The sequence below is a fragment of the Vicugna pacos genome, chromosome 9, assembly GCF_048564905.1.
Source record: "Vicugna pacos chromosome 9, VicPac4, whole genome shotgun sequence".
Lineage (NCBI taxonomy): Eukaryota > Metazoa > Chordata > Mammalia > Artiodactyla > Camelidae > Vicugna > Vicugna pacos.
The window spans coordinates 15,600,710-15,625,221 of NC_132995.1; the positions used below are offsets into that span (position 1 = coordinate 15,600,710).

At 55.4% G+C, this 24,512-nt stretch overlaps 2 protein-coding genes across 3 annotated transcripts; both read right to left on the bottom strand.

The window, feature by feature from the left end:
- Positions 1-1,997: 1,997 nt before the first annotated feature.
- Positions 1,998-19,400, bottom strand: MAG (myelin associated glycoprotein). Of its 2 annotated transcripts, XM_072968799.1 has the most exons (11): positions 19,332-19,400; positions 14,643-14,702; positions 14,082-14,150; positions 13,545-13,913; positions 11,831-12,127; positions 11,474-11,731; positions 10,111-10,371; positions 4,890-5,177; positions 4,434-4,530; positions 3,501-3,600; positions 1,998-2,520 (listed from the first exon to the last, which is right to left on the bottom strand). In XM_072968799.1, the coding sequence occupies exons 3-11, from the start codon at positions 14,125-14,127 to the stop codon at positions 2,356-2,358; spliced, it is 1,881 nt and encodes a 626-aa protein (XP_072824900.1). In that variant the 5' UTR covers positions 14,128-14,150; positions 14,643-14,702; positions 19,332-19,400; the 3' UTR covers positions 1,998-2,355. The 2 variants fall into 2 exon arrangements, with proteins under 2 accessions (XP_072824900.1, XP_006217135.3); XM_006217073.4 differs by lacking the exons at positions 14,643-14,702; positions 19,332-19,400 and adding an exon at positions 3,206-3,244 and having other exon boundaries at positions 2,416-2,520; positions 14,082-14,189.
- A 1,461-nt stretch (positions 19,401-20,861) lies between these two features.
- HAMP (hepcidin antimicrobial peptide) lies at positions 20,862-22,543 on the bottom strand. The gene is made up of 3 exons (XM_031672019.2): positions 22,172-22,543; positions 21,105-21,164; positions 20,862-21,012 (listed from the first exon to the last, which is right to left on the bottom strand). Exons 1-3 carry the CDS (start codon positions 22,256-22,258, stop codon positions 20,908-20,910), a joined length of 252 nt encoding a protein of 83 aa, XP_031527879.1. The 5' UTR covers positions 22,259-22,543; the 3' UTR covers positions 20,862-20,907.
- Between the last annotated feature and the right edge of the window lie 1,969 nt (positions 22,544-24,512).

Genomic DNA, 24,512 nt, shown 5'->3' on the forward strand with positions numbered 1-24,512 from the left:
AAACAAAAAAAAATTTGGTCTGCTGGTTTCTTTTCGTTCTGCTACAGACTAAGTGACTATTAACGTAAAAGTGGCTTCACACCCCTCCTGGGGGCCCCGGCTCACCGCCAGGTGCTCAAGCCAAAGGCCCTTGTTATTGACATGCTCAGCTTCTCAGGGCAAAGTCCTTCAGGGCTTTCCTCCCAGGCCAGACCTGCTGGAGCCAGGGTCCCTCGTCAGGGGACAGATGTGTCAGGGCGGGGCTCCTGCCTGTGTGCAGGAAACCTGGTCGAAACTTCCAGTGTGGCTGCCGTGAAGCCCCTGCTGTCCTCGGCCACCCTCTCCAGGCTTTTTTCAGCTCCTGGAGTCACTTGGGGCCCTCACACAGGGCATTCTTGAGTGACTTTCTTTCCACATGGACACCTCCCCGACCCCGAGACCCTAAGTCACACTTCCATTCTCAGCTGTAACAGCTGTCCCTGTTACAGGGACCGCACGTTGCAGCCAGGCTTGTGTGTGAGGTATTTTATTCACTGTCCTCCCTGCATGACTCCCTACATCAGGAGAGGGCCTCAGGGTAGGGTCCCAACCCCGCCACCCGCAGCCCCACTGCCACCCGCATCTCTTCCCGTCGCCTGCGTGTGGATTTCCCATCCCAGCTGAAGCGGCCTCGTCCCCTTCCCTCCCAGCCTAGTGTGGTTATTCCTGCCTCTGGATGTTGATTTCGGCCTCTGTTGTGCTCTCTGCCTTCCTTGAAAACCAGGGAAAACCACCTTTCTCGGGAACCATACCTGAGTCACCCGCAGCCCTGCAGCTCTGTCACCTGCAGAGCGCGTGAGCTCCCGCGGCTCCTCACTGACACGCCAGGGCTGCCCGGCGGTCAGTGCGTGGGCCCCGGGGGCCAGGGCCCTGGGCTCAGGTTGGGGCTGCACAGTCGCAGCAGGAGGCTGGAGGAAGTGGTTTCACCTCTGCGCCTCGGCTCCTCCAGTTTCTCAACACCCGTGCATCAGACTCTCCTGGAGGACTTGTCAAAACCCAGACTGCTGGGTACCCCCCACCAGAGGTTTTGATTTCTGCTGTCTGGGGTGGGGCCTGAGCTCTGCCTTTCTGACAAGGGCACAGGTGAGGCTCATGCTCTTGGTGCAGGGACCCCACTCTGAGAACTGCTGTCCTGGTCATTAGGGAAGGCAAAGGGAGATAGAGTAATTCCTAAAAATCAGGCAGAATCATGTGGCTCATAGTAAGCACTTGACAAAAATGTTAGTTTTAACACCACTCATGCCAGAGCATCCGGCCATCTTTAAATTCCTGACAGGGGTTATGGACAAAGCAGAACTGAGTCTATCGCCTGGCCATGCCAATTTCCTGGCTCTGGGACCCTGGGAAAAATCACCTAGCGTCACTGGGTCCCAGCGTTCTCATCTTCACGGGTTTGTCTTGGGGCGGGGGTCACTTCCCAGGACAGCCTGAGCTCCCTGAAGGGGCATAAATCACAGCTGATGCCTGATGGGTGTTCTTGAACCAAATGAAGTTGGAAAGACTGAAGCTGCAGAGTACAGCACGGATGTGAGGGAGTCAAGCCAACACAGGCTCTGGAAACATTGAAAGCGGGGGGAGCCTGCAGGGCATAAGATCTGAAACATCAGTGAGTGAAGCCAGCCAGGTGTAGGACAAAAGGGGAAGGTGGGGACTGTGGCCAGTCAGGAGCCAGGCTCCTTCAGAAGGGGCAGCCACCATCTCTTTCAGTGAGACGTGGCAATGTGTAAGCACAAGCCTGGTGTTGTCAGTCACTCTGACTGGCAGAAACTGGAATGAGAGTCATTATGTGAAATCACTCAGAAGTCAAGCATGACACCCTGTGGACCAGACCCAGCCCACAGCTGTCAGCTCGGAGTCAGAGTAACTTAAGGGCAGCTGGCCTGGGCTCAGGGCTAGAATTCTGAGGACTTGGTGAAGGAAATGCAGTGGGTGGCAGGCTCCTCAGGGTTGGATCAGAGTCGTTAGGATTTAGATGGGTGTTTGGCTTCAGGGCATTTATTTCATGTCCCTCCGTACAGGCCCTGGGGCCAGGTGGGGGAGGGGCAGGAGACCAGGCAGGGGGTAGCAATAAATAACACGGACAGACGGAGCTCCCCTCCAGACAGATGAGGTTAAAGAGGGTTAGAGGGGAGCCACAATGCAGAGGTGGGGGGTCTGGCAGGGCAGGGGCAGCTGGGAAGGAGGGGGAGGCCAGGCCCCCCGGGACCTCACGGTCACCTGCCCCATCCCTTTCCTGCCCCAGCCCCCACTACTTTTGGGAGAAAGGGAGCCCACAGCCAGTGGGGGCCAGCGAGGGTCCTGAGGGGGGGGTGGCCACACGGGCTGCCCCCAGCTCCCTCACTTGACACGGATTTCAGCATACTCAGCTAGCTCCTCCGTCAGGGTGTAGCTGTCCTTGGTGGGTCGTTTTCCCAGGTCCGAGTGAGAATAGCTCAGGTCCAGCTCTGGGGGTTCCCCCCGAAGACCCAGCAGCCTCCTCTCAGATCCCAGGCGCCTCTCACTCTGTGAATGGAACCAACCCATTAGGAGGTCGTGTTCTACCTTTTCCAGAGGCAAAGGCTAGACCTGCTGGCACCCCCACGGCTCCAGAGTTGAGTCCCAACACCCTGGGTGAGCCTCCTTCCTCAAGGACCACCAGCCCAGCCAGCCCCATAGTGTCCAGGGCCCCCTCTGGGGCCCCTGCTCAAGCTGATCCCTACACACAACAGCCCCCTCACTGCTAAGCCTGAAAGTCACCTACAAGTCAATGTCACCAGGAAGCCGTCTTCAACATAGGAATTTGAGGGCATCCAATTCAGTCCATAACACTTCACCAAATTAAAGCCACCTGGTCGGGAGCCCGCTTTCCTCAATTTTTGTAAATGTCTGGCTCAGTACGTTTGGGTCTGGTGTGGTCCCCTCCTCAACCTGGGAGATGCTGCAGGTGTAACTTCGGCATCCCTGGCAAGCTTTCCATCCTCCTCACCCCGACACAGGCCTTCAGACACACACACACACAGGACAGTGGCCACAGACAGACAGAGGGGAGCAGCAGTGGGACAGAAGAGACAAGGCCAGAAGTGCTGGGTAGGGCCAGACTGAACCGGGGACCATTGTGGACGCCTGACAGGGACGCAGACACATGCACGCCAACCCCACGGCCCAACGAGGGCCCAGAGGTGAGCACACTGAGGCCCCCGGAACCTACCTTCTGGGGTGCTCATTCCAGGGTAGAGACCTCTCTGGACTATTAGAGAAGGAAATGCAGTCATAGACCCAGGTGGGGAGGATGAGGGCGTCCCTCGGCCCCGAGCTCCACAGCCCCCTTCATGGCCTCAGTCTGGGCGCCGCCTCCCAGCCCAGGTCCAAGCCAGCCCTCCACACTTCCTCTCCTTCCCTTCTGAGGGACCAGCTCCCCCTGCCCCCAGGCCATTCCCAGACCCTTGGTGTCCCTGGCATCCAAGGTCTCCAGCTAGCTTGGAGCTACGGGGCTCCAGTCTCACCTCATACTTCTCTGGTGCCCCGGAGATGCGGAAATCGCTGCTGAACAGGACCGGGGGGTTGTCCCCCGCCGAGAAGCTGGGGCTCTCTGTCACGTTCTTTCTGTGGGGCAGAACATAGCCCCAGTGGGACCCCAAGCCCTCCCTTCCCCCTCCCTTTCTGCAACCCCATCGACCTTAGGAGTTTGGTCCAAAAGACCCCAGAGTTGCTCCCCATCTCCCTAAGGTGGGGCCGGCAGCCCCTTCAGAGTGACAGCTTCTTCCTGTCCACCAGTGCCCGTCTCTCCCCTGCCTCACGGCTGAGGAGTAGCCACCTGGCCCCTGGTCTCTGCCGCTTTCAGGACCCCAGCCTTGCTCCTCTGGGTTCTCCTCATATGCCCTGGGGCTGTCTGCCCCTCTCGCTGCCAGGATGTGGAGCAGGGAGTTTCACTGATTGTCGGAGGAGCTGACGTGTGTGGGCTCTCACAGCAGCGGTCCCAGCAAGGAATTAAGGAAAACAGCAGCAGCGCACTTGTGGCAGGTGGGTGTGGTTTGGGGAGGGGAATGTTTTTGTTCCCACAGATGTGTGTAATCACGGGGGGGCTTCTGGGACCAGCTGTGACTGATGCTGTGGCTGCAAGCCAGGGGTACCGGCTCTCCCCATCACACTGGAGTGTGTATGGGAGAGTTCCAGGAGGGCAGGAGCCCGTAGCATAGAATGTGGGGAACAGGGAATGACTGGTGGGGAGTACTGGGCCCGGGCACTGGCAGGCGTGACCCGACCGCAGTGGCTCATGTCAGCGGGAGCCCTCTCCCCTCCATCCAGCTGAACATTCTCAGAGCAGAATTCCCTTTTCCACACCCATACCTAGCCCACCACCTGCCCAGCTTTCGCCCAGCCCCCGCTCTGCCCTTGAAGGCTCCCCACCCCTAGCTCAGCCACGGCAGGCCACTCACTTTCTGCGCGTCTGGGTGATGTAGCAGACGATGGCAATTAGGATGGCAAAGGCGACCACGGCCCCCACGGGCCCAATCTTGGCCCACATCAGGCGGTCTGAGGAGAGAGAAGACCCAGGCGCCCTCAGATCTGTTGGTGGGAGTGAGGACACCTGCGCTTTTAGGAGACAGGCTAGGGCAGAGTGAAAACATTTGCACAGCCGGCACATCCTCGCCCCGACTGACTGGCCTGGAGGCCTTAGTTGCTCGAGGGCCCTGAAGCGGGGCCGGTACAGTACAAGCAAACTCAGAGCAGCCTCTCCTAACTGACTGGAAAGGGAATCTTTACCACCTGATCCACTGCAGAGCCTGACCTGTATTCAGGGGCCGATGGTCAGCCTGGCGGAGGGGAGCTTGGATCCCAGAGGAGCACCCCCCCTTCCCCAGTGGCTCCCCGTCCCTGGCCACACCACTCACGGGCTCCCTGGAAAGGCAGCTCCAGGCTCTTGGTGCCGTAGATGTTGCTGGAGGTGCAGATGACCCGGGGTGGGGCCTGGGCCTGCCCCCGCAGCGTGAGGATGCTGGTGAGCAGGAGGCCACTGCGCTCAGAGTACACGAACTCCCGCTCTGTCTCGTTCACGGTCACGTTGCGCGAGGGCAGCTCGAAGGCCACGGTCGGCTCCGGGTTGGATTTGACCACACACAGGCACTGCACCGTGTCTCGGGCCGCCGCACAGTGGGACTCCAGGAGGATCACGGGGGCAACTGTGGGGGAGAGACCGAGACCCGGTGGGCTGGTGACAACACGAGGCCAGGCCGCAGGGACTCCCGGGCTGAGGACCAAGGGCAGGGGTGGCAGCCGGCGCAGAGATGGGCTTCCCCTTTGCACTATCTCTTACACCCTCTCTAGCTTTGTTCGCCTTGTAGAACATAAACAGATTGTGGTGCTCCCTGCTCAAAACCGCCTTCCACTTGCACATCCCCACCCCCACCCCGTGTCACTTGGAATAAACCAACTTCTTCTCCTTGGTCTGCAAGGCCCCGCGGGCCCTAGCCACGCTCTGGTCTCCTCTCACCCTGGCTTATTCCCTCCCAGTCACATCAGCCTCCTTGCTGTTTCTCATACGCTTGAAACTTCTTCCCACCTTGGGGCCTTTGGTTTCTCGCTCAGCCTGGAACACTCCCCTGACACCTGCCAAACTCACGCCCTCACTCCATGCAGCTTCTGTGCCAACCACGACTCTTCCTGTGGCCACCCCGTGTGCGCTGTGCCTCCATTCGCTAACCATCCACTGGGGTTTTCTCCCCAGCACTTAGCCCTCCCTGTGTTATATACTGATGTGCCTGGTCTCTTATTTCCATCAAGACAGGCTCTTGCAGGGGGGAGGGTATAGCTCAGGTAGTAGAGCGCATGCTTAGCATGCACAAGGTCCTGGGTTCAATCTCCAGTACCTCCTTAAAAAAATAAGCAAATAAATAAACCTAATTACTGCTGCCCCCATCCCACCCCCCCAAGAAAAACCCAACAAAACAAAAAGACAGGCTCTCGCTCTGTCCCACTCTGTCCCCCCTACTTAGAACCTGCCCTTCACCTTGCAGGAGCTCTGGGAAGACTTGTGCACTGAATTCAGCCAGCCTCTCTTTCAGGCCATCCAGGAGCTGCCTCTTCTTATCCCCAGAGCTCCCTGCATCCTGACCCTCCCTCCCACATGGGATTCCCCGGGCCTCAGACACCACCCTCCACCCAAGATCATGATGTTGAGCTTTGCTTTGCTCCCATTTGAATTACAATAATGGTACGGGTATGTGTTTTTTTCCTTTCATTTCCCAAAATACGAAATTCCAATTCACTGAATTCAGTGAACACTGAATGTTGCTTTTTTTCAACTATGTTCTTTTTCCCTCCTGGAGAGTCTGGCACTCCCTTCTGCTCACTCTAGTCTGAGCTCTGTCTGGTTCTCAGTTCTGACCAAAAGTCACACAGCGGCAAAAAACCCTGGGCCCATCTACCCTACTTATTTTCCATTTCCAGCAAAAAAAAAAAATATGCAGGTAACAGTGATGGGCTGTTAGGTGAGTTACATGACCAGTGTATCTGCAAGAGATGATTCCAATTGGAACCTCAATGTATATACACGTTTCTAAGTCTAGTAAATTAAAAGTTAAATATTCCAAATTCTGGTAGGCAGACACGCACTATGCTTGTAGTATTAACAGATCACAGAATAAATTACTGACAAACTTGAACTGACAGTGATTAAATTGTGTAAACCCTTTCATTCAAGACTGCACTGCTAAAAAAAAAAAAAAAAAAAGACCGCACCGCTGGTGCTTCTGTGACAGTGTCCGTCCCCAGTGCTGTGGGAATGCTGACACCCTTGCTGCACATGCTCAGCATCTCTGTGGCGTTGCCAGCAGCCTCAATACCTACAAAACCCTGACTGATGCTAGACAAACCCCAAGTCCCACAAAGAATGGGAAGTTTACAGCAGCACTATTTACAATAGCCAAGACATGGAAACAACCTAAATGTCTATCGACAGATGACTGGGGATAGAAGATGTGGTGTATATTTATACAATGGAATACTACTCAGCCATAAAAAAGAATAAAACAATGCCATTTGCAGCAACATGGAGGGACCCAGAGATCATAACACTAAGTGAAGTAAGCCAGAAAGAGAAAGAAAAACACTACATGATGTCACTTATATGTGGAATCCTAAAAAATGACACAAATGAACTTATTTACAAAACAGAAACAGACTCACAGATATAGAACAGACTTATGGTCACCAGGTGGAAAAGGGGTGGGAAGGCATAAATTGGGAGTTTGAGATTTGTAGACACTAACTGCATCTAATATACATTAGATAAACAAATTTCTACCGTAAAGTACAGGGAACTACGTTCAATATCTTATAGTAATCTATAATGAAAAATATGAAAAAGAATATTTGTATGACTGAACATATGTATGACTGAAACATTATGCTGTACACCAGAAATTGACACAACATTGTAAATTGACTATATGTCAGTTTAAAAAAAAATGAGTTTAGAGTGAGACAGCTTTGGCTTAAATCCCAGCTCTGCCACCTACTGGCTAGTGGCCACCATCAGGCCACTCAGCTTCCTGGACCTCCAAGATGGACTTCTCATCTGTGCCAACAGGAGTAATGGTCCTTTACTTGTGAAGGGCCATGAGGACCCTGCTCCGAAGTGGGCTCGTGTGTATGTTGGAAAGGCTTAACATCCCGGCCAGGGATTCAGGATTAGATAAATGGAACCATTCCAGCAGAGGGCGCACGTGAGCAAAGCCTTGGCAGCAGGAGGGCGGGGCCGACTCCAGCCTGGAGTCCAAAGGAGAGATGAGTGGGAAACTGAGGATGCCTAAGGCTTACAGGGCACGTGGGACTTGTCAGGCGCTGTAGCCACTCACCATAACATTCTTCACCACCATCTTTAGGGTAAGATACTGTTATACCCATTCTTCAGAGAAGAGAATTAGGGCTCAGCAAAGGTGAAGTCACTTGTCCGGGATCACGCAGCAGGATGGAGACAGAGCTGGGATTCGGACCCAGGTCGGGGTGCCGGACATCAGTAACACTTCAGTTTCCTCCCATTAAACTGGGGTAAGGGGCAGTCCCTGCCCCCAATCACATTGTTGCGAGAACAAAGTCAGTCAACACGTGCAAAGGGCTCGGTCTCCTGCCCGTCATGAGCTCTCAGTAAGTGTGAGCGCCCTGCATGTCCCACACGGTCTGGGAACCCCACTCCAGGAGCACCCACTTCAGTGGCAGCGAGCACTGAAGGCCCAGCTCCAGGGAACACAGACTTAGGGGACAGAGAGGGGCCTCAGGGGTGGCTCTACCCAGCAGGCTGAGGCCAGACTCCCAGGCGGCAACACAGGCTTTGGTTCCCAGTGAGGGGCTCAGTGGTGGACGGGGTGGCACAGCTGCTCCTCCGGTCCAGCAGATCGAAGGCCTTATTCTCCAAATCTGTTGTTTGTTTTCAAAAGAGGCCAGATTAAGGGAGTCCTTGGGTACCAAGGACTGTGGTGGGGGGTGAAGCAGCCAGGCGTTTAGAAGTGGGCAGACAGGAGTCCAAAAGAATCCTGGCTCTGGCCAGCCTTCCAGCTGCATGGCCTTGGGGAATTCTGACCTTCAGTTTCTCCTCAGTCAAGGGAGACATTGAGAACAATGCTGCTCCAAGGGGCGACCACAAGGGCCCAGCAAAATAACATGTGCCGGCGATATAATCCTCAGCCCTTGATAACCGTTTGCTGCAGCCACTCTTCCTATAGGGGAGGGTCTGTGACCGAAAATGTACGTGAGATGGAGGTGTATGTATGTTCAGGGGCATCCATCAGATTGTCAGAGGGGTCTCTGACTCTTACACCAAAGAACCCCTGGCTTGGGAAGCAGATGTAACAGGGAAAAGCATGAGGCAGAGGGGAAGCTGGCCCAGGAGGGCAGGTTTGGAGAAGGCAGGGGATCGCACAACCCACACGCGTGATAGCATCGGATGCTGTGAGTGAGCAAAGACCGGGAGGGAAGGTGCCCCAGGATGAAAGGTTAGCGGAGCAGTGACAGCGATCGCCAAGTGGTGGGAGATGGCCCTCCAGGAATGACTCGTATCTACCACTATCGCCACACGCAGAGTATTGAGTATGCACTGTACTCAATGCCTTCTGGCAACTTTGTGTGGTGGGGACCATCGTAGGTGGAATAGTTGAGGCTGGAGTGGTGACGTTTGGAGATAAGTGGCAGAGGCCAGGCTGGAGGTGAGGAGGAAGCAGAGGGGAATGGAAATATGGAGGTGATGTTCCAGAGGGAGTTACTGGAGGAGGGGGAGTGGACACTGTGACTTGGGAGCTATGACCTAGAATGGTGGCTGGGGTTGGGGGTGGGGCACTGGCCGTGCTGTCCGCACAGAGGAGGGCAGGAAGGGCCCGGGCTGGCAGTGGAACAATGAGCTTCATTCCTAAGACAGTCAGCTTTTTATATGCATCCATCTCATCTCTCTGGTTATACTATATCTGCTGATAAGCTCGGTGTCCTCTTGGTCCTATCCCCCACCTCCCACCAAGCCACACAGCCCTTGCACATAACAATAGCTTGATCAATGTATTCTGATGTCATAACATAGGATGAGGTCAACTTTGGGGAGTACAGAAGAGTGGAACCAGACCTCTGGATCTGAATCTCAGTTCTGCCGTTTTTCTGGCTGTGTGATCTTGTGCAAGTGGCATAACCTCTGAGGGCCTCAGTTTCCTTCTCTGGAAACTGGTAACAGTAACAGAACCTCCCTTGTTGGGCTGTTGTAAGAATGAAAGTCTGGGTCCCTGTACAGAGCTTCTAACAAGTGCCTGGTACCTAGTGATGCTCCACAAGGGTTAGATGTTGTGGTTATGATTTTAGTTAATGCAAAGGTACAGTGGCCACAGGGTTCAGAAATCTCCTTAGTCAAAAGCCAACTGAGGACGCAGCACTCTCAGGTGGAACTTTTGTTTTCTTGCTGTGGATTCCCTGCTTCCCTGATCCTCCTCTGCTGGAGCAAAGCTGACCCTTGGTTGGGGTGCGTGGGTGTCTCCCAGGAACTCAGGTGTCCCCCACCACAGGGCACGGGGGTAGGGGTGGGCAGGAATATTGTCCAGCCGCTCGCAGGAGGGGCAGGGGAGCAGAGGGGGTACTCACACTCCACAGACAGGTTGAAGGCAGTGGCCCTCTGGCCGTACTGGTTCTCGGCCACGCACCAGTACTCCCCATCATCCTCAGGCGTGACGGCGGGCAGTTCCAGCTGCAGCTCGTTCTCATAGATGACCGTGGCCAGAATCTGCTTCTCCTTGAAGATGGTGAGAATAGGATCCGGGTTGCTCTGTGTGGAGCACAAGATGGAGACTGTCTCCCCCTCCACGGCCACCACTGTCCCGTTCACCGTCGGCTTCCAGGGTGCATCTGGGGGGCAGGACAGGGGGCTGATGGTCAGAAGCCAGGGGTGCCTCTTCTGCCAGTCAACTCCCACCCCCAAATGTGACCCCCCGACCCCCCTAATCTGAGCACACCAGCTCAGATGGCTCAGGCAAGCCCAGGCCTGGCTGTCTCGTTAACAAAAACAGGAGTTCTGCAGCCAGTTCTTGTGTTTGAATCTCGGCTCTACCCCTTCCCAGCTGTGTGTGGACCCATATCGTCACCCTTCTGGACCCTATTTATCTTATCCAGAAAATGGGTTTAACAATATTCCCAACCTCATAGGGGTCAATGAGAATCTGCTAAGTGACAGGCACTGTTTTAGCCTGAACAAGGTAGATGAAGACCCCTGCCCATGTGACAGATGTTATGTAAGTAAATCAAATATAAAGTTGACAAGATGGGGATACATGCTTTGGAGAAAAACAAAGGTGGGATGGGAAATCGGGGTGGGAACAGCTTTAACTAGGATGTTGATGGAAGGCTCCCGTGAGACTAAAGGAGGCGGGTAGGAGCCAGCGTGGGGATGCCTGGGGGAAGAGTATTTGTGTAAGGCAGTCAGAAACTGCTGAGTAAACGTTGGCTGGGGCTGTCATTATTATTATCCCCAGCCCTGGGCATTTTGCCTCAATAAATATTTGTGAATGAATGAATGAACGAATGACCTTTCCTTGGCTCCTAGCTAAGAATCCTGTCTGTCCAGACCCCTTCCCTTGGGTCCCCATAATGTTTGGGGTGCCCATGGCGTCTGGGTGAGTCCTGGGTTTCCCTCAACCCTCATTTTATAATGCAGACTTCCGGGACCAAGCCCAGATCTGGCCCCAGGAAACTGAATTTAACAAGCTTTCCTGGGCTGCAGGGACCACACCTGTCTCTTCCCATCTTGCCCTAGTGATGAGAGGGGTACAGAGTAGGTGTTCACCAGACACCCATAGAAAGAATGAAGGAACGCTTTAACCTGCAGCCTCCTCTCCATCTTCACCTCAACCACAGATGGGGTGTGGCCCTGACCGCCCTGACCCCCGACTCGGCCCTGAGTGAGGCCATGTCCCCAGCGCCAGGCGCCTGCGCCCCCAGGGCGGCGACTCACACATGACGCTGAGCCCCACGGTGCGGTTGTCCTGGCCGTAGGCGTTCTCTGCCAGGCAGGCGTAGACGCCGTCCTCTGCGGGGGTCACCTCCTCCAGCTCCAGGGACAGGCTCTCGGCCACGGCTTCCCGGAGCACCGTGCCGTCCCGCATCCAGGTCAGCAGCGGCGGCGGGTTGCTGTCAGCCCCACAGAGCAGGCTGACGTGGGAGCCCTCGATGGCCTCCACCGAGGAGTTCACGTCCACTATCACCGGGGGATCTGCGGCAGCGGGGACACGGCCGAGGTCAGAGGGCCTGAGCCGCAGACCCCGGCCCCGGCCGCGCCCCCGGCCCGCCCCCGGCCCACACCCAGGCTCACACTTGACGTCCAGGCTGGCGTAGCCCTCGAACTGCAGGGTGGTGTTGGGGAAGGAGGCCTGGCAGCCCAGCCGGTGGCCGTTGGCCTCCCTGGTGGGCACGAAGTGCAGCAGCGACACCTGCACCCAGGTACCCTCGTCCTCGCGCAGTCGCCCCAGCACAGTGGGCTCCCCCAGCCCGTCGTGGCCCAGCCAGCTCAGCTCTGGGTGCAGCTCTGGGCAGTTGTCGGGCACCATGCAGCTGACCTCCACTTCCGTGCCTGCCACCACTTCCGGGGGGACCACAATGTTCGGGGTGTCTACGTGAGAGGGGGAGAAGGAGCGTGAGGAAGCAGCATTGGACTCCAGGACACCCCCACCTTGTCTGACTCCGTTCCTGGTACCTGGTCCCCTCCCTGTTCATGGATGTAGAATTCCTCCCACCTTCTCTCCTGGGTACCCTGCACCCAGAAGCCCTCCGCAGATCCAACACCGGATGTAATAATGGAAACAACAATAGCGTGGCCTGAGTACATTTTAGCATCTAACTTGCCAGTCCTTCCAGCCATGCTAAAACTAGAACGTGGGTAATATTATTTTGCTCATTTCGCAATGAGGAAACTGAGGCCTCAGCTAGTTCAGGGTAAACTGACCTTCAAACCCTATAACTCTGGCGTCATCATCTGTGCTCTGCAGACTTCATTATATTCCTCAAGAAACCTCTGTCCTGGGGGAGGAGCTCAAGTGGTAGAGCCCATGATTAGCATGCACGGGGGCCTGGGTTCAATCCCCAGTACCTCCATTAAAAATAAATAAATAAACCTAGTTACCTCCCCCCCAAAATCAAACTAAAAAAAGAAAAGAAAGAAAGAAAGAAACCTCTCTCCTTCCCACGTTTGCTTTGGTTTACCTTCCTGTGTGTGTGGTGTGGTGTGTGTAGTATGTCCTGGAGACGTGTCTATGTCTGGCTGTGAGTTGGGGGAGTCTGTTTCTGCATCAAGGCTGTAACCTGGCTCCTCAGATAGGCTGAGTTGATGGGAAGCCAGAATCTAAGGACTCCATGCCTCTCAGAAATGAGCCAGTGGGCCCTACTCTGATTGCCAAAACTCACTGAGCGCTGCATTTCCTTTGGCCTAAATTTAGGATGTACTCTCTTAATATCTGAATCAGCAACGAATGTTGAAAATACACAGAATACACAGCTCTGGTTTCCCTTGAAAATTCAGACTATCTCACAGCCATGGCCCTGCATTCTCAGCCAGCACCAGTCGGCCAGAGCTGGGCGCCGTGTGCCGGGCACTCCTCTGAGCGCTTGACAGCTGTTCCCTCCTTGAGTTTTCAGTGCTATTCTTATTCCCATTTTACAGAAGAGGAAAACAAGGCCCAGAGAAGTTAAATAACTTGCCCACAGTAGGCCAGCTCATGCAGGGATCCAGGGTCCTTACCGCAACCCCCGGGCCCCACTGCCCTCCTCCAGGTGTTTCTAGAAGAGTAAGAGCACTGTTTTCCTCTGACTACTTGGGACCCCTGCTTTGCCCATGTCTGTCATCTGCCCTGTCCGTGTGGGTATGGGCGTTTGTACTACCATCCCCCTACCCCCCAGCCAAACCGACAAGTCCCTGGTCCTGCCAGCCAGACATCCCTGGAAAGCTTCTGGGAGGACTTCCTGACGCGCCCCCGCCCCCTGCACTGCTCTGCCCCCTGTACGCGCCCGCGCAGCAGCCTCGGGAGACTCACTGATGATGTCCAGGACACTGTGCTCGGAGAAGGTATACTGGTTGTAGCCGCCGAGGTCCCCGCGAAAGTAGTACTTGCCGCCCAGCTCGGGGCTGAGGTTGCTGAGCAGGAGAGTGCAGTTGCGCAGGCCCAGGTCCCCCAGGAGGCGGCTGCGGCCCTGGAAGCTCTCGTGGACCACTTGGGTGCGTGACTTGAAGACCACCGGCGGGTAGTTTTTCGGGTAGGGGCTATTGAAGTACCAGACGCCGTGCACGACCGCCGGCCGCAGCTCATCCGGGAAGTCGAAGCGGCAGGGGATAGAGACGCACGTGCCCTCGAAGGCTGAGATGGACGAGGGCATCCAGGCCCCCCAGTGACCCCCGCGAGAGGCTGTGGGCCAGCAGGACCGCTGAGATGGAGGGTCATGTCCTTCCCGGATGCCCCCAGCCCCTGCTCCCATCACCTTCCACTGCCCAAGTGGGGTCCAGGGACCCACAGAAACAACCCCAGCCTGCTCAGGGGCCAAGACCCCCGAATCCCTAGACCCCCAGCCATTACCTGAAATCATGATCCAAAACAGAGGCAGTGCCGTGAGGAATATCATTTTGCACAGTGAGTGAGCGACAGCTGGAGAGGGGAAAGGAAAGTAGAGGCCACGGGAGTGGAAATGGCGCCCCTCCTAAGACCAGGAAGCAGACCTGTTCGGATGTTCACCGCTGCTGCTATGATTATTTATTGTTACGAACACTTCTGTGGCATCAGCCAGGTACCACCCCCAGTGCTTTACTCTATTATATGAATTAATTTGATCTCTTTGAGGTAGATGCAATTCTTAGTCCCATTTTATAGCTAAGGTTCAGCAAGGTTGAGTAACTTACCACAGTTGGTAAGTGGCAGAACTCAGATTCAAGCATTTGGAGCTCTGCAGACCCCGTTCAGGTCTGCAAACTTAACCACCAAACTGTCCTGTCTCTATGTGGTACGGATGTGCTAATAATTATCTTTACTACCATCATGCCCCTGGGGATCTCCAAAAAGTAAAGCCAGAGTCCAGGGTGGACCAGCCACAGGAAGCAGGAGAAGCTGGGAGGAAGGGGAAGTTGGAACCCCACCCCTCACCTCCGTCTCCCTGAGTTGGGAATGTCTTCTGGTCCCACTTGAAGCTGTCGGTCAGCCAACCTGGAACAAGAGATGGAAAAGTGCAAGGAGACAGGGGCCTGAGCCTCAGCCACCCAATTCCAGGATCTACTATGAGTTGTGGCTGTCGTAAGGCTGCCCGCATGGTCTCTGTTGCTCAGGGATGCTTGGGACCCTCCCACACAGCCTCAAAGCTACTCAGATCACCCCCCTCCACTCTCCTCCACAAGCTGTGATAGAAGAGAACTCTGGGGAAGGAAAGGAGAGCAGCAGAGCTTTGGGGTGGGGGGGAGGCGGGCGGTGAGTGGGGGGAGGGAGCAGATGTCCCACGGCTGAGGCCTGGGGGTGGCAGGCAGGGACCCGGCCCCATCAATGACTGGGTTTCACAGCATCAGCATTCCCAACATGCCGTGTGAATTCCTGCCGCCCTCTCCCACCCCACAGACGGCCCCTGGTGTCCTCACCCTCCCAAGGACCAAGCCCGGTACAAAAGAGCCCTGTTCCCTCAGGGGGAGGGGGTCTCATCCTGGGGGGCTTCTGGAGTAGATGGGGGCGAGAGAAGAGCTGGGCACTCCTGGCGGGGTTCGGAGAGGGGCCAGGAAGGACCAGGGTTTGGGGTGAGTAAGCCCCTGGCACCCGGCTGCTCTGTGGGTCGCCTCAGGGTTGGAGCCAAGGTTTCCAAGTGGCTGACTTTCAACACTCTCTTCCCACGGATAGACGCATGCACGGTCAGACACATGCAAATGCTGGTATGAAATCTGACAGATCTAGACCCAGCCAGAAGGAGCAGGCGCACACCATAGGGACCCGCATGGACAGAAGCCAGGGCCCTGCACGCATGGACGGGCACTGAGACACACACAGTCACAGAGGCACACCTGCGCCACCCTCCATCCTGCCCATAACACACCTGGACTGACAAGGGCCCAGCCGTCAGGCACACACACCTGGACCTGCCTGCGTGACATGCTCACAAAGGCAATCGGTTGGACATACACTCTGAGGTCCATGGACAGACACACCCAGACACGTGCTGACGGACAAGAGGCAGATGCTATCTTTGTACCTGCGACAGGAAGGTACAGTACTGACACAGGTGAGGGCCACAGTGCCTGGGCAGACCTGCAAAATGCAGGTGTAGACCGGGCATTCTGAATGGGGGTGAAAAATGATGCTTGGGGTGGGGTCCGGAAACGTCTTAGCTACTACAGTGGTTTGTGGCTCTCTAAAGGGCCACAGCACCTAAACATATACAGTAAATCCGTAGTTTTAACATTTCAAGGGGGAAGAAAGATTAGGAAAAACAGGTCTAAAAAGTTTCCTTAATGGGGTGTCAAAAGAGGCAGAGAAATACTGATGTGGATTAAGACTCACGCGGAGAGGTGCCTGCGCGTGCGCACACACGCCCCTGTCGTGCACTCAGGTGCTGGAACTCGTTCACTCACAGCTCACTGCCCCTACCCCCTCCCAGATGGCAGGATGCAGGTGTCTGATCAGCTGGGCATCCTTCTGCTCTTCACCTGGCCCAGGACCACTTCCACCCTATCTGCCCCAAACATGGGAGCCTCAGGGCAGCTGTTGCTGCAGAACCTCCACCAGAGGGGTTCTGAGGAGCGTGCTTCATTCTTTCTCTCTGTGTTTTCTTCCCAAACCCCTGGGGTCCCTGCCCATGGCCAAAGGAGTCCTAAGCAACACTGTCCCCCCTTCTAAATTAGTGGCAGTTCACAGCGACCCGCCGTGGCCCAGACCACAATGCCTTGCGCAGGCCCTGGGCGACCCTGCCCCTGGCTCTCAGCCCTGGTCCTTCGCTGTCTTCCTGGCCCCGGCCCTCTCGGCTGCAGTACTCACCTGATGCTCCTGCTTCTGCACCCTCTGCTCCGCAGGCCCGCTCGCAGTCCCCTGGCCTCCCAGGGTCTAGGCCCCCACTTGCCGGCCCCTCCCCTCCCCCTGGGTGCCAGGGGCCGCCTGCCTCCAGGGCCCAGCTCCTCCCTGCCCCCGGGGGAGGGGGGCACAAAGGGCCCTTGTCACCACCGCTCGAACTGGGCAGCCTGACGCCTGGGTTCCATGAGCTCCTTCCTGGAGGGGATGGGGGTGGCTGCCTCACTCATTCCCCCTCCATCACTGCGCACCCTGGTTCTGGGACCCTGGGAGGGTGCTCTGATATCTCTGGAAGTCTCAGACTGAGAGGCAGAAGGCATTGTCCTCAAGCTTCTAGGGAATTTTGGTGGTGATTTAGAGATAATCCCAGCCCCAGGAGGCCACAGAGGCCAGTGTGGCCAGGAGAGGAGGCAGGATGCCCACTCTGGGTCCCAGTAACCCCCACCCCCTCTAGAATTACTTCCCTGAATCATGTTTGGTGCCCACATCCTGCTCTATTCTCTTGTAGGCTCTTCTGGCCATCACAAACGACTTTGTATACTGACTGTCTCCTCCGTGAGAACATGACCTCCAGGAGGACAGGGCTTTGCCTGTTTACTCCCAGGCTACCCTGCCGGTAGAATGGCTCCTGGCAGTTAAGATGCATAAATGCAGTTTGGGTGCACGAATGTGTGCCTCAAATACCCTGTGGCACCTTCTGAACAGAGGCTTTTGCGTTTGTTCCTTCCTCCTGGAAAGCTCCTCCAACCCCATCCCACTCCCCACTCCGCCGCCCGCAGCGGCCTCATTTCAGCTCCCATCTTGGATGCCACATCCTCTGGAAGCCTGCCCAGCCCCTCTCACCAAGCCAAGCCCCTCGATTTCAATGCTACCCTGTCCTTCCATGGTCCTCAGCACGGTATTGCCCACCTGCACCCTCGGTGAGCTGCTTCCCCCCGCCCCCGGCACCTGAGCTCAGATTCCTGCCTGTCTGTCTATCTTGTTCACTTCTGTAGCTCCTAGGACATTGCCTGTGCACAGAAGGTGCTCAGCAAGGACTGTGCCAACTCTTGGAGCCAGGTGGGGATTGTCCATGAGCAGATATCACAGTGATCCTCCTGCTGCCCCAGCCCTTCGCACTGGTCATGACCTTTCCGTGGTGGTAGTGTGACTAAGTGTAGTAGTGATTTGACCATGAGCTGTCCAGTCACACTGGGGCATCCTCTGTCTTCCTTCGGGCCAGAGAAGTGGGAAAGGAGGGAGGGTCCTTTCTCCCAAGGGAGAACCCTGCCCTGGGCTGGGGAGTGGGGGCGGGGGTGAGGGGCGGGGAAATCCCGCAGCCTCAGGCGGGCATGAGGAGTCAGAGCGGGCTGGATGGAGGGGGAGGGGGAGGGGGAGTCCTACCCCCACCTCAGGCTTCATGATGTCAGACTCTGCCCGTGCCTTTCCCAGTCAGGGACAAAGGCCCATTGAGAATGGGGTGGGGCTTGAACGCCTAGGTCCCAGAGGAGAGAGGGGCCTGGTGCCTGGGCTTTGGGGAGGACGCAGAGATCCCAGGGGGACTCATATGTCACAGCCTTCAGCGTCAACACCAGCCCCCTCGGGGTTGGGTGCTTGTGCAGTTTGAGGGTCTGTCATCCCTCTGGGTGTGAACTGAAGCCAGTCCCTGGGGGCAGGATACACAGGAAAGTGTGTCCCATAGAGGGCGCTATCACCAAGCTCTGAATTCTCGCGTCTCCAGCCTTCAGAGGATGGAGGACTGCAGAGTCCCTGCCAGCCGGAGGGCGAGATGTCACTCAGATCCAGCTACCAGTGCCGCCCGATCACCTGATTCTTCCAGACAAGGCAGGTGCGTTAGTTTGCTAGGGTTACTGTGACAAGGTATCATAAACTCAGTGACTCAAAAAACAGTTTATTGTCTCAAGGTGCGGGAGGCTGGAAGTCTGAAGTCAAGAGGGCCACATTGCCCCTCTTTATAAGCACAGCGGTCCTATTGGATTAGGACCCACCCTAATGACCTCATCTTAACTTGATTATCTCTGTGCAGACTCTATTGCCAAATAAGATCACAGAATCTGAGGTCCAGGGGTTGACTTCGACATTTAAATTTTAGAGGACTCAGTTCAACCCATTACAGCAGTTCAGATTTTATGTGAAATATTTTGATCTTTAGGTATTAGTACAATTTTTCTCTAAAACACTGTGCAGACCAAGCAAAACTCATCTCAGGGCAGACTCAAGCCCTCAGGCCCACCTACTCCATGCTCTCTGGAGTGGGAGCTGGTGCTTGGTCCAACCAGGAGGCAATCTCTCGCCTCAGCCAGAGTTGGCAGCTTCACAGCAGGAGTCTTCAAAATGTGACCTGGGACCTTGTTAGAAATGCACCTTCTGGGCCCCACCCAGACCTGCTGCATCTGCATTTTACCAGGCCCTCGGGAAGATTCTGGTGCCCGCTAACTGCCTCACATCACTAGGACCACCTGGAGGACTGGCTAAGCTGAGAGAAAAGCACTGATGTCATTAAATGCAGTTAGCAATTTTGGTTCTCCCACCTCCTGGGCGCTGATCAGGGGTCTTCAAGGCCTCCCCCTCCCTCTCCCCTGTCAATATAAATCCCTTACATTGACGAAGCATTTGACAATTTCCAAAACCCCTTCAAGCCCCTCCCTCGCTCCTCCTCAGCCCAGGGAGCCGAGTGCTGTAAACGCTTCTCTCCTCTTACAGAGGAGGAGGTGGGGTTTCAGGGCAGGGAGAGGATGCCAGTGAGATCCCGCAGCAGAGAGGAGGCCAAGTTCCCCACCTCGCCTTCCTTACCCGTCCTTTGGTCTCCATTCAGGAAACCCTCTCCCAGAGGACCAGCCTCTCGTGGCTTCCAAGGCAGGAGCTGACGATGCACAGGGCTGAGCTGGCTCCCAGCTGGGTTATTTTGGCTCCCAGCATGTTGATTTTTTTTTTAAATCAGATTCCTTTCATCATCTGCCAAACTGATTATTTTAAAAATCAGGAAATTGCCGAGAAACATAAGGATTGCCACCTTCTCTTGAAAAGAAGCTCCAGCTATGTTTGGCCTGCCTTTGGGCATGGCACCCATGCCTGGCAGCCTCTTTCTGTGGGGTCCCAAGCCTCCCCCCTGCCTATCATTATGAAACATTGAGGCCAAGTGGCTTTATCATCATTCTAGTCCTGATGTGTTTTCTTGGGCTAAGGAGATAGTGAAATGTGTCTTGCATCTCTTTTTCTATCAAAGTGGGGAAATTAGGTCAATTGAGAGGGATACAATTTTTCTTTTTTTTTAATTTTATTTATTGAAGTGTAGTTGATTTATAATGTCAGTTTCAGGTGTACAGCAAAGCGATTCAGTTATATATATATTTCAGATTCTTTCCCACTATAGCTTATTACAAGAAATTGAATATAGTTCCCTGTGCTATACATTAGGTCCTTGCTGTTTATCTATATTATATATAGTAGTGTGTTTCTATTAAACCCAAAGTCCTAATTTGAGGATACAGTTTTCAAGAGGAAAGGGAGGGAATTCAACCCCTTGTGGAGGGGAATAAACAGTTCCCATGTGCCTCCCATGCAATGTGTGTCCTTATTGAGAGAATACAAGTTTAGAGGCTCCTGTGGAACAAATTCATCACACCTCACTTGTTTACTGCACCTGTCTGGTCCCTGAAGGCCAGTGATTCTCAAACTTTTTGGTCTCAGGACCCCTTTATACTCTGAAAAATTATTGCAAACTCCAAAAACCTTTAGTTTTACTGAGTTATATCTATTGTTGCTTAATGTATTAGAGATTGAAAGTGGGAAATGTTTAAAGCACAGGATACACAAGCACACAATCCACTGGCCATGAGAGTGATGACAGCATCACATGTCCCGGGGCCTCTGGGAAGCTCCGCTGTACGCTCACGAGAGAACGAGAGTGAAAAAGAGGTAACGTCTTAGTAGTTTCCACCTTGTGGAGCCCTGGAGGAGTCCCCAGACCTTACTTTGGGAACTCTGGCTAGGCATTTGAATTTGTACCCTTGTTTTAAGATTTCAAGGAGGAAACTTTAACTTTCATTCCCTGCTGCGATGACCTAAATTCGAGGTGTTTTGAGGTGGGGGAAGAAGGGGAAGAAGAGAAAACAAATTCCCTCCACCAAGCCTCCAAGCTTCCTTGCAACCCCTTGCAACACACCAATCCCACACACCTCACCAAGCTCTGGCCCTCACAAGACAGGGGCCGCAGCGAGTCTCCGGCACGGGCTTTTGTCAAAGAGAAAAGAGAACACAGACTTCGGTTTGGAAAATAAAAGCGTGAACCAGCCATTTTATTCCAAGACCATTCACCGAGTGTTGGAGGGCAGCGGGAATAAATAAGGGGTTGGGGGACAGGGCGGCTCTATGTCTTGCAGCACATCCCACACTTTGATTTGTGACAGCAGCCGCAGCAGAACACGCAGATGGGGAAGTGGGTGTCTCGCCTCCTTAGCCTCTGGACCACGGGCTGTGGGCAGGAGGGGCGCATGAGCGAGGCCTGGGAGTAGGGAAGGCAAGGGGTGGGGGGGGGGCTCAGAAGAGGGTTTCACGTGTTCTCACCGTTAAGCCAGCTGCAACTCCAGCTGCGTCCTGGGTCTGGAGGTCTGCAAGCTGTCTTGTCTGTGAAAGCCAAAGAGGTACTGAGGATGGCAGGGCCCAGGTGGAGCCTCAGACTTGCTCCCACCAGCCAGCTTGTCCCCAGGTGGTTAGCATCCCCTGGCTCAGCTGCAATCCTTGGAGTGAACTTGCTTTCTGGCCTCTTCTCATCATCCTACAGGTGTGTCTCCTGCCTCCAATATCCCAGATCTGTCTCCTCCTCTCTCCACAGCTGTTAACTCTTCCAGAGCATTCTCCCTGGCCTGGATGCTTGCCCCTTGCCAGCATCTCATCCCTTACAATCCATTCCCCAACACATTATCAGTCAGTTCTCAGCTTTCCCCATTTCAAAAGCCTGCAGGTCTTCCCCTGCGTTTGGAGGAAAATCAGTGTTTGCACGGTAGCCCACAAGACCTGGCACGACCACGGCTTGGTCTCATCTCCAAGTACCATCTCCTTCACTCACCAAGCCCTCCGATCCTCAAGTCCACCACACCTGCCCCGACCTCCGTCTTGGCTTGCGGTCCCCTTCTCTTATCCTCCAAGTCATAGGTCAAGTAACATTTCCTCACAAAACAGCCCTTGATTCCATCTAAAGCAGTCCCCCCCTCCGCTAACTCATCATTACTCTACCACCATCTTTTAGTTATTCATGAAGAGCACTCACTAAACACAAGAGTTTACTTTTTTTAAGTTCACCGACTGATTCCCCGACCATGACGTAAGCTCCATGAGAATATCTCCTCTCATCTCCTTTGTTCACTGCTTGATCTCTACTGTCTAGAATAGGATCTAACACAGAGCGGGCACTCAGTAAATCACTGTGGAATTAGACTGGGGTCCCTTGGTTGCTGCCACTCAGTACCCCATCTCTGCCCTTGAAGCAGCTGCCCGTCCCCCTTGCCTTGCCCAGTCCTGAGCTTGGCCCTGTGCTGGGGTCTCCGGCTGCCCTCAGCAGTCCCCTCCCAGGGGCCTGGCTTTCCCTTCTGATTCCAGCTGCCCAGCCAGTCCCCGGCCCAGGGGGTTCTCACCTGGTGCGGGAGAACGGAGCCACTGGTCAGGCTGGCCAGGAGGAGCAGCAGGAGGCAGGCAGCCCGGATCTGCATGTTCAGTGCCATTTTGCCGTCTGTCTGGCTGCCCAGCTGTCAGGTGGATGACTGGCTCTGCCGTCTGGGGACCCAGTTACAGTTGCTTTTATGGGACCTCCTGGCGGGGCGGGGATGCTAAGCCCCCTCCCCTTTGGCCCCACTCATTTCCAAGAAGGTGGTGGCGCCGAAAAGGCGGGAGAGATAAGCGGGAACCGAGTAGCAGGGAACAGGGTTGTGTCACCAGCAGAGGTGTGTCCAGGAGGTGGGGCAGCCGCGGCCACAGACACATGCCTCTGGCCAGCCACCTGGGAAACACTTTCCCCAACATGACATCACCCTGTTGATCTCAGAAAAAAATTCCCTTTTGACCCAGGAGCTGAACTGGTCACTAAGCAGGAGCAAGGTGTCCTCCTCCCCTAACTTCCCAGAGGATGGCTGTCGCCTGCCAGGTCCCTGGGGGGTTCACTTCTGGGAAGGGACACTGTGACGGCCACGTGCAGGAGAGTGTGTCTGCAGGAGCCCCCAGCATGCATGTGGGGTTTTTCCAAGTGTCAGAACCTTAAGTTTTGGTCCTGGTGTCTGGGAAATGTTCTTGTGAACTTTTGGCCAAAAAGATGGCAGTGACAGTGACAGCTACCATCTGACAACTGCACCTTAGAGCCAAGCAGATGTAGTGACTCACTTCTGTGTTAACTCAGCCCGTGGGACCCTCCTCTGAGCAGCTCCCGCCTGCCCCAGTCCCGGCTCTGCTCTGTATTCAGGGGCCCTAGATGCCTTCTCAGCTGCTGACCCCTGGCTGCCCAGCTTCCCAGACCCTGCCCCTGAGACAGAAGCCCACTCTGCCCACCTGAGACTGATTCCCTTCACTTTACAGGAGAGGAACTAAAGGCAAAGACGAGGGCTCTGCCCAATCTTGCCCGGTCAGAGGCAGAGCTGGGCTTCCAGCCTGACCGGGGCCTGTGCCTTTCTCAACAGGCTCTCCTGCCTCCCTGAAAACATAGGAGGGCACAGGGGTCTGCTGGATCTGGCTCATACTGGCTCCACAAGTAGACTGTGCGTGTCTCACGCCAGCTTCAGTCAGGGGCACTATGCAGGTACCTGGAACCAGCAGCGAAGGGGGTACAGGAGTACTTACACTGCAGACATCAGCGAACACTACAAACCAGGCTTTTCTTCAGAGAGCCAGTCCCCTGCACTCCACTGGAAGGGGAACTAACTGTGGCAGCCTTACCCCTACCTATGACCAAACCACCTTAGGGTGCACATGGCCTGGAACGGCAAACCTTGACTCCAGAGACGAGCCCTTGGCCATTTTCCCTCTCCCACTCACTCCAGGGCCATCTGGTGTCAACCCTACCACCAGAGCCTGGGTACGGGGCTGCCAAGGGATGAACATTCTTCCCAGCCCTGAATTCCTGCCAGGGCCCGCTGGAGCAGCACAGAAACAGGGGGCCTCCAGAAAGTAACGCTGCTCCCTGCCACATGCCTCCCCATTTACTCCACCTTAGGGTCCCCCTGCTGCACACACCCTCACTCGCAAGACAGGCTCAGAGAACAGCCAGGAAAAGGAGAAAGGGCTCTGGGAGAGAAGGAAGGGACCAGCGGGGGGCATCTGGGGTGGGCGCAGCGGGCCGAGCCCAGCAAGGTGATCAGACTCGGCAGGCCTAGGTTCTTGGAGTGGCTGGAGTTGCACACAGGTTGAGGTTGAGTCTGGTGAGGGGCCGCACACTCACCCCCGGGGGCCAGAGCAGCATCCCCCAGCACCGCTAGGCATCACTGCATCTTGGCTCAGGCCAGGTTTCATCATCAGCCAGGGGCAGGGGTCACAGCACAGGCGCCAGAGCTACAGCGCAAGGCGACAGGCTGACGGGCCAAGCCTGGCTTCCTGGCCATCTGCCCTCCCTGGGGGTGGGGGGCTCAAGGCCAGGCCCCACCATTGGCTGGTGAGGAGGGGAGGGCGTCGGCCTGGAGGGGCAAGGCCAAGAGCCAGTCTTGTTTTTTTATGAACTGGTGACATGGGAGACCCCAGCCTCTCCTCCAAAAACATGGGACGTGTCCTTGACCCCAGCTCCCCCTGCCCCCACGCCATACATGCACACCTGGGGCCTCAAACAGGCTCCTCATTCCTTAATTTCACCATCCATATCATCAACAGATTGGGTAACAGGCAGTACAGGATGGCAGGGACTGGAACACCAACACAGCAGCTGAGGCCCTATCCTCAGGAGCTCTGCACCGGCCCCAGACCCCCTCCCCATACCCGAGATGGACAGATACACAGACA